The 9,260-nt window shown below is 25.6% G+C and overlaps 1 protein-coding gene and 1 long non-coding RNA gene across 2 annotated transcripts; both read right to left on the reverse strand.

Annotated features, from left to right (window-relative positions):
• Positions 1-502: 502 nt before the first annotated feature.
• LOC122847719 lies at positions 503-1,073 on the reverse strand. Its single transcript, XR_006373400.1, has 3 exons — positions 997-1,073; positions 632-797; positions 503-525 (listed from the first exon to the last, which is right to left on the reverse strand). It is a non-coding gene; the product is annotated as an uncharacterized LOC122847719 (long non-coding RNA).
• Positions 1,074-2,102: 1,029 nt separating this feature from the next.
• Positions 2,103-7,539, reverse strand: LOC122847691. Its single transcript, XM_044145508.1, has 4 exons — positions 7,383-7,539; positions 6,988-7,153; positions 3,429-3,868; positions 2,103-3,350 (listed from the first exon to the last, which is right to left on the reverse strand). The coding sequence occupies exons 2-4, from the start codon at positions 7,139-7,141 to the stop codon at positions 2,190-2,192; spliced, it is 1,755 nt and encodes a 584-aa protein (XP_044001443.1). The 5' UTR covers positions 7,142-7,153; positions 7,383-7,539; the 3' UTR covers positions 2,103-2,189.
• Positions 7,540-9,260: the final 1,721 nt, after the last annotated feature.

A 9,260-nucleotide genomic window follows, 5' to 3' on the forward strand; every position in this document is an offset into this window, starting at 1 on the left:
TTTGTATCGATTTGATAGATGTATTGTTTGTCACTGATGATAAACAACTAGTTGGTATTCAATAACAACTTACAAAAAGAACTGCTTGATCACTGTCCAACCAATATTTATAACGTATATGAATTTCATTAATTTCTTCTGGAAGACTATTAATTATTTCAAATACATTAATTGTTTTATTTTTTGTCATATTTTCAAGTAACATTTTAATGCATTTTAATTTATCCAACTGTGTAAATGCTTGAACAAAGTGACCAGCATTATCAATTAAGAAATTATCATCAAATTCACATTCCAAGGTTGTTAAATTTTTACAATGATCACCAACAAATGACATGATCCTTGAATTGAAAATATCTGAGAGAGACAATTCGTTTAGATATTTACCACATCTTAATAATATTTTTTCAAGGTATGATTGTGTCAGCAAACAGTTATCATAAGAACGTCCAATTGATGATTTACATTTGTATTTTTTAATGTCATACCAAGCTAATTGGGATGCCTCTTTCCATTTGGTACAAACTAGAATAGAAAAACGTATATGATAAATTTAAAAATTAATAATACAAACATTGATATTTTATTAACAAAAAACAGAGAAATTCTATTTTGATAATATAATATTTACCTTCTTCCATGTCTATCCTTTCTGGTAATGGCAACAACATGATGATTTTTGCTAATGAGTCGTAATCCAGTGAATTGATGACAATTTTTGGATCCTTGTCATCCACATCAGATGTTCGTTGGTCTGTCTCAACACATATTTTTTTTGCATTCATTTTAAGTAAAATCTGAAAATATATATTTAATGAGCAATGATGAATTTGAATGTATTACAACCAGAATAAAATAAACAGAAATATAAATCAATTAAAAGTTGCTGATTTACCAGTAAAATCAACATCAATAAAATTATATCTATAAAGCCAAATTGATACACAAAATTGTTTTATAAATGTAATACCGTTAAAATTATAAACTTTCATTTACCTTAATTGATCCTTTGATTAGGTAATAATTAATTTAGTAGTTAATGCAATAAATTTTGTTTTTTTTTTCTATATAGGTATACACAATGTCATTGACTTGGTAAAGTATTTTGACGTTTGACCATTAATTGTGTCATTGTTGTTTAAAAAAAAAAAAAAACTCACCCGTGGAATAACATGGAAGTCTACGTTACCAACATGGTTTTGATAATTTATACAACTTATACAAAATATCTTCGAATTTTTCTCAAGACTTTCTCAATGACGCGGGAATTATGTCCGATTGATTGAATCATTAACATATCAAGTGATAAAATCTATATTAAAATTTGAATATTTATATTTTTGTTAGGAAAAAAAATAAAAATTTATCCTTTTTTAATGAATTACTATCAGACATGATCCACGCGTTTCTATACAATTTTTTTTAAATTAATTTTTTTTTATAAAGATACAATTTTACTTGTGGAGCAATCAATATTTTCGTTTCAATTTATTATATTACTATTATTATTTTTTTCCAAAAATTTAATTTACAGTAAATTATTAAAGTAAATCTTGTAAGATTATTAATTTTTACTATATAAAATTAATTGAGAAATATCTAATCATGTGATTTTTTTTTCAGTTTGATGACTGACGTGCTTTGTTTTCGAGGATTTAAATGAATTCAATTCAATCTTCTTGTATTTATTTTTTCATTTTAAATTAAGATAATTATTGTTAATTAAATAAATGAAAATATTTATTATTTTTGAAATGTAATAAGTACTAATTTGTTTTTTATTTTTGACAAATCTTTAGAAATATTTATGTCTGCTTGAATATTTTTTCAGGTGAATAATTAATCAATTTATTTTTGTGAATGATTATTGATTGAAAGAATAGAAAATTTAGAATAGAAAGGTAAAAATAATTGTCCGATTCAAAAAATTATATTTATTTGATAAAAAAGTACATTTATTTTTAAACTTTGCTTCACCAAAATATTAACAATGACATTTGAATTTTTATGTTTTAAAGTAATATAAAAAACAAGTTATAATAATGATAATAATCTTTTTTTACAATGTCTTTGACTTAGTAATGTATTTTGTATGTGTTTTTAAGAATACGATATGGAAGAATATTGAGCGTATAAATGAGAGAGATAGAAAGATATACGCTAAATTTAAATTAATTAAAAGGATAAATCTATGCTCTAACAACTAACCATTGAGATCCAATTATTGACTTAGAAGCTTCAATTATTGAAAAATTATCTATTATTATGTGTAAGACGATACCATTTGTACGATTTTTAGTTGCCTGATCAGCACCAATAACCAAGTCAATTGTAATATTACCTATAGTCTCGATATTAATCATTTCTAGATCTTGGTTATTTTTTATAAATTGAATTATACCAGTTTCAGTAAGATTCCTGCAATGAACACAATGCAATTCTTTTAATCCTTTTAACCTGATAATGAAGTTGTCTGAAATATTACGATAGTTTACTTTTAGTATTTCTAAATTTTCCAACTTTGTTACAGCAACGAGAGCTGTTTCAGTAATATCATATGTAAGACAACAGATGTCTAAACTTTTGAGGTTTTTACAATTATTAGCAATAGCAATAATTGTATTATCTTCAAAACTTTGTGCATCATACAAGCTTAGATGTTCAAGATATTGTAATTTTGATAACTCATTTAAAACAGTTGGAGAAGAAAGTTCGTCACTATCAATAGATGGTACTAAAAAGCAATTATTAAGTTCTAAACGTTTAAGTTTTTTACAATTGTTTGAAATTGCAATTATTGATTCCTCAGTGAGCTTAAAGAGCCAAAGATTTATTATGAAACTTTCAAGATTTTCCAATTTTGTTAACTTTTTTACAACACTTGTCTTTATAAAATGGCATATAGGTTTTATGCACAAGTGTTTTAAATTCTTGCAATATTTAACAATTGTATCTGCTAAGTCAGGTGATACTTCATAACAAGATAAAGTAAGGTATTCTAAATTCCTTAAGTTTTTCCATTTTGCCAAAGGAATTTTAGCAAGATCACAAAAGTCATTTGGAATATCAAGATGTTTTAGATTTTTGCATTTACAAAAAATAGTGTTGACTATTTTTGTAGAGACTTCTTTTTCTTCTATTCCTTCTATATCTTCTTCTGCTTTACTCTTGATTTTAATATATTCTAAATTAACGAGTTTATCGAATAGAGGAAACTCTGTTTGTGTATCATATAATTGAATGTTAAGATGAACGAGTGTTGTTGCTTCTGCTATTTCTTGAAGAATTAGCTCGTCTACGTAGAAGTCAAGTAAAGTCAATTTTTGAAGATTTATAAATTTTTTAAAACTCTGAAATAATAAAAATTATTTATTTAAATAATTTATATTCATAAATAAACAACTAGCTGGTATTCAATAACAACTTACGAAAAGAACTGCATGTTCATCGTACAACCACCAACAGTTATTGAGTAAATGAATTTCATTAATTTCTTCTGGAAGACTATTTATTATTTCAAATAGATTGATTACTTTTTTTTTTGTCGTAGACTTCAGTAACATTTTAATGCATTTTAATTTATCCAACTGTGTTAATGCTTGAACAATGTAATCAGCATTATCATCAAATTCACATTCAAGACTTGTTAAATTTTTACAGTGATCACCAACAAATGACATGATACTTGAATTACAAACATCTGAGAGAGACAATTTGTTTAGATATTTACCACATCTTAATAATATTTTCTCGAGGTATGATTGTGTCAACAAACGGTTATCATAACAACGTCCAATTGATGATTGACATTTGTATTCTTTAATGTCATACCAAGCTAGTTGACATGCTTCTTTCCATTTGGTACAAACTGGAATAAAACGTATCAAATTTAAAAATTGATAATACAAACATTGATGTTTTATTAACCAAAAAAAAAAACTTTATTTTGATGATAATATATACCTTTTTCCATTTCTATCCTTTCTGGTATTGGCAACAACATGATGATTTTTGCTAATGAGTCGTTATTCAGTGAATTGATGACAACTTTGTTTTTATTCTTGTCACCATCATCAGAGATTTGTTGGCTTTTCTCAACACATATTTTTTTTGGCCTCATTTTAAGTAAATACTGAAAATATATATTTAAAAAACTAATGATAAATTAAAATATATCACAACTAGAATAATAAAATAAACAAAAACATGTTCGAATGATTTACCAGTAATTACCAGTAAAATTATCATCAATAATATTATATTCAATGTCAAACAATGTTAAATATCATGCATTAAATGTCATGAATCAAAACACGTGTTTATTTGCTAAATGTTAATTGTTAAAACTATGAATTTTGATTTATATCTCAATTGATCCTTTGATTTTTTTATTTTTAAATAGATGTATTAATTCATTGATGAATTTCAGTTAGACAACTTTGTACGTGCGACTGTTAATTTTGCTACTGTTATGCTTGATCATATTAATTATCAAGTTGATATGAATTGTCAACTGATATGAATAAAAAACAGTAAAAAAAAAAATACATGGAATAACGTATTAACGTGATTGCAGCTAGATGTCTACGTTCCCAGCATGGGAGCGTAAACATTATACATAAATAAAATAATAACTGATGTCTGATAATAACGAACAAACACTAATATATTGTGCTGTCATAGTGTCATTTATGATAATATATTAATATTTTGTCATCAATATTTTGCAGTATTTTATTGTCAGAGTATTATTATTATCAAACTACACCAAATAACTTTACTGCAGTTAATCATGATTATACTTTCAATAAAATATCTATTATTTTTTAGATATAATAGGTGGTTGTTATTTATTTTTAACACATTTTTTTGGCTGTATGGATATTTGTTTAGGTGAATTATTAATCAATTAATTTTTTTCAATGGTTATTTATTAAAATAATATATTGTCAATAAAATTTGGTTGTCATTATGTTTAAAAATTTACCTTCCTTACAAATTTGTAAGTATATCAACAAGTTAAAAAACAAATAATTCTGTTACAATATGTCTTTAGATGGCATCGACTTGGTAACGTATTTTGCAGTATTTTGTATGTGTTTTTAAGAATACATTATGGAAGAATATTGAGCGTATTACATAAGAGAGAAAGATATACGATAATTAAAAATTAATTTGAAGGATAAATCCATGCTCTAATAAGTAACAACCAACCATTGAGATTTAATTATTGACTTAGAAGCTTCTGTTAACGACTCATCGCTTGTGCTCATATTTAAAATGATACCATTTGTACGATTTTTAGTTGCCTGGTCAGCACCAATAACCAAGTCAGTTGTAATATAATCTTTTCCCATGGCATAGATTTCTTCAAGATCTGGGTTATTTTTTATAAATTGAATAATACCGGTATTAGTAAGATTCTTAGAATAAGCACAGCAAAATTTTTTTAATCCTTTCAACCTGATAATGTAGCTGTCTGAAATATCACAAATGCCTAATTTCAGTGATTCTAAATTTTCCAACTTTGTTAAAGCCAAGAGAGCTATTTCAGTAATCGCACTGAATCCTCGGATATCTAAACTTTTTAGGTTTTTACAATTATTAGCAATAGCAATAATTGTATTATCGTCGATATTATCTATCCCATTCAAGCTTAGATGTTCAAGATATTGTAATTTTGATAACTGATTTAAAACATATGGAGATAAAAATTCGTCACCATCAATACCTGTTGATAATATAGTGCAATCTTGAAGTTCTAAACGTTTAAGTTTTTTACAATTCTTTGAAATTGCGGTTATTGATTCCTCATGAAGCTCAACTGTATCATACATTAAACATTCAAGATTTTCTAATTTTGTCAACTTTTTTACAACATTTGCCTTTATTTCAGGGTATATAGGGTTCATGAACAAGTGTTTCAAATTCTTGCAATGTTTAACAATTCTATCTGCCAAGTCAGGTGATACTTCATAACAAGATAAACGAAGATATTCTAAATTTTTTAAGTTTTTCCATTTTGCTAAAGGAATTTCAGCAAGATCACAAAAGTCATTTGAAATATCAAGATGTTTTAGATTTTTGCATTTACAAAAAATAGTGTTGAATACTTTTGTAAAGACTTCTGTATCTTCTATATCTTCTGTTTGGCTTTCTATTTTAATATATTCCAAATTAACGAGTTTATCGAACAGAGGAAATCCTGTGTGTTTATCATATAAGTTAATGTTAAGATGAACAAGTGTTGTTGCTTCTGCTATTTCTTGAAGAATTAGCTCGTCTACGCAGAAGCCTAGTAAAGTCAGTTTTTGAAGATTTTTAAATTTATTTAAAGTCTGAAAATAATAGAAAGTCATTTATATAATTCGTATTTATTTGATTGATGTATTGTTTGTCACTGATGATAAACAACTAGTTGGTATTCAATAACAACTTACAAAAAGACCTGCTCGTTCAGCGGACCACCAATGTTTATTAAGTATATGAATTTCATTAATTTCTTCTGGAAGACTATTTATTATTTCAAATAGATTGATTACGGTTTTTTTTGTCGTATGGTTCAGTATCATTCGAATGCATTTTAATTTATCCAACTGTGTAAATGCTTGAACAAAGTGATCAGCATTATCAATTAAGAAATTATCATCAAATTCACATTCAAGACTTGTTAAATTTTTACAGTGATCACCAACAAATGGCATGATACTTGAATCACAAACATTTGAGAGAGACAATTCATTTAAATATTTACCACATCTTAATAATATTTTCTCGAGGTATGATTGTGTCAACAAACGGTTATCATAACAACGTCCAATTGATGATTCACATTTGTATTTTTTAATGTCATACCAAGCTAGTTGACATGCCTCTTTCCATTTGGTACAAACTAGAATAAAACGTATCAAATTAAAAAATTAATAATACAAACATTGATATTTTATTAACAAAAAAGAAACTTTATTTTGATAATAATATATTTACCTTTTTCCATGTCTATCCTTTCTGGTATTGGCAACAACATGATGATTTTTGCTAATGAGTCGTAATCCAGTGAATTGATGACAATTTTTGGATCCTTGTCATCTCCATCAGATGTTCGTTGGTCTGTCTCAACACATATTTTTTTTGCATTCATTTTAAGTAAAATCTGAAAATATATATTTAATGAGCAATGATGAATTTGAATGTATTACAACCAGAATAAAATAAACAGAAATATAAATCAATTAAAAGTTGATGATTTACCAGTAAAATCAACATCAATAAAATTATATCTATAAAGCCGGATAATATTGAGTGCAACATCAAAAAAAAAAATTGATACACGAAATTATTTTATAAATGTAATTCTGTTAAAATTATAAATTTTCATTTACCTTAATTGATCCTTTGATTAAGTGATAATTAATTTAGTAGTTAATGCAATAAATTTCGTTTTTTTTTTTATTTTGTATATACACACAATGTCATTGACTTGGTAACGTATTTTGACGTTTGATCGTTAATTGTGTATTTGTGTCATTGTTGTTTGTTATTTTGTTAACGTTTGGTTGTCATATTGTCATGGATGAAAAAAAAAAAAAATACCCACTCGTGCCCACTCGTGGAATAACAAGATTCCAGCTAGAAGTCTACGTTACCAACATGATTTTGATAAACTAGTTGACTACTGCATTTATTGAGTTGACGCCAATGCATTCATTTAAAGTCAAAAGTACTTAGTCAAAAGTTTCAAGTTTTAAATAAAAATTTTGAATATTATACATCAGATAATTTTACTGAGTACTTTATTTATTTGTAATTCAATCTCCTTTTATTTATTTATTATTTAAATACTTGATGACTAATAAAATAAGTAAAAATATTTTTTATTTTTTAAATATACTAGGTATTTGTTATTCATTTTCAACACATTTGGCTGTATGAATATTTGTTTAGGTCAATAATTAATCAATCTATTTTTATGAATGGTTATCAATTAAAATAATATATTGTCAATAAAATGCGATTGTCATATTCAAGAATATTAATAACATCTTCGAAAAGCTTCAAACCTTTAAGAAATTTAAAAAATCGCGTACGTGTTTTTCTAACACAGTTTATTTTCGTCAGGACTTCCTGAAGTCTCAAAGTTCATCTTCTACTTTATTATAAAATAAAAAAAATTATACATTAATTAAATTATGCGATTAACATCAGTTTTCAAATTAACGTTTAATATTGTTTTAGTAAACGAGTATATGCAGAGACTAGTTCTAAACCTATATAAATTTTTTCTCTTCCACAAAACACCCGGTTCATTTGGTGCAATAATCTCTCAGTTTCCATCACCCTGCAATTTTATGGATCAGCATTTTGTAAATAAAGATGCATGAGTATTTTTGCATGCTTCTATTCCATTTAAAACAAGTGCTATATGTACGAATATTTTCATTCAATCAGGTAACGTTCTATCAAGTGCTTTAACTATTTTTTTTCCACCAAAACTGCAATCATCACAAAGATGTATACTTACAACGAAGGATCAATCTTGCACCTTAAAACAAATAGGTCCAAAATAATATCAACACAACGCAATAGTCAAGTATTAAATATTCAATACATTGTTTATTGTTTTTATTCATTTATTTATTTATTTTTTTTTAATATTTTTTTTTTATTTTTTCCTTAAAAAAAGAATGAACTTGAAATTGGTTTTGTTGGATTTTTCTGGCGAGTTATGACCGGGCATTTTTTCGAAGCGACGATACACACTAATTTTTGCAAATTTAACTAGCTATTTATATGCATAATATTCATAAGATAGGTACTCCGATACTGCGTAAATACATAGTTTCTTTTTTTATTTTTTTTTTCTCACTTGAGTTTTATATTCAATAAAGCATTTTTACTCGTCAAAATCATTTTTTCTAATCTCTCAGTCACCCTATAAATTTTTTGCTTTATTTTTTATTAAATTCGCTTGTCAATTTAAATTGTCGTGGGTAGTAGTGATCATTTTTTATTAATTATTCTTTTTTTAATTTCATTATTTATATTTTCTTGACAATTGGTTTCACGGCAGACGCGTTTTTTTAATGACGCGAGAATCATGTCCGATTGAATCATTAACATATCAAGTGATAAAATCTATATTAAAATTGGAATATTTATATTTTTATTAGGAAAAAAGAAAAAAAATTTATCCTTTTTTAATGAATTACTATCAGACATGATTCACGCGTTTCTATACAATTTTTTTTAAATTAATTTTT

This window comes from Aphidius gifuensis, linkage group LG1, assembly GCF_014905175.1.
Source record: "Aphidius gifuensis isolate YNYX2018 linkage group LG1, ASM1490517v1, whole genome shotgun sequence".
Classification (NCBI taxonomy): domain Eukaryota; kingdom Metazoa; phylum Arthropoda; class Insecta; order Hymenoptera; family Braconidae; genus Aphidius; species Aphidius gifuensis.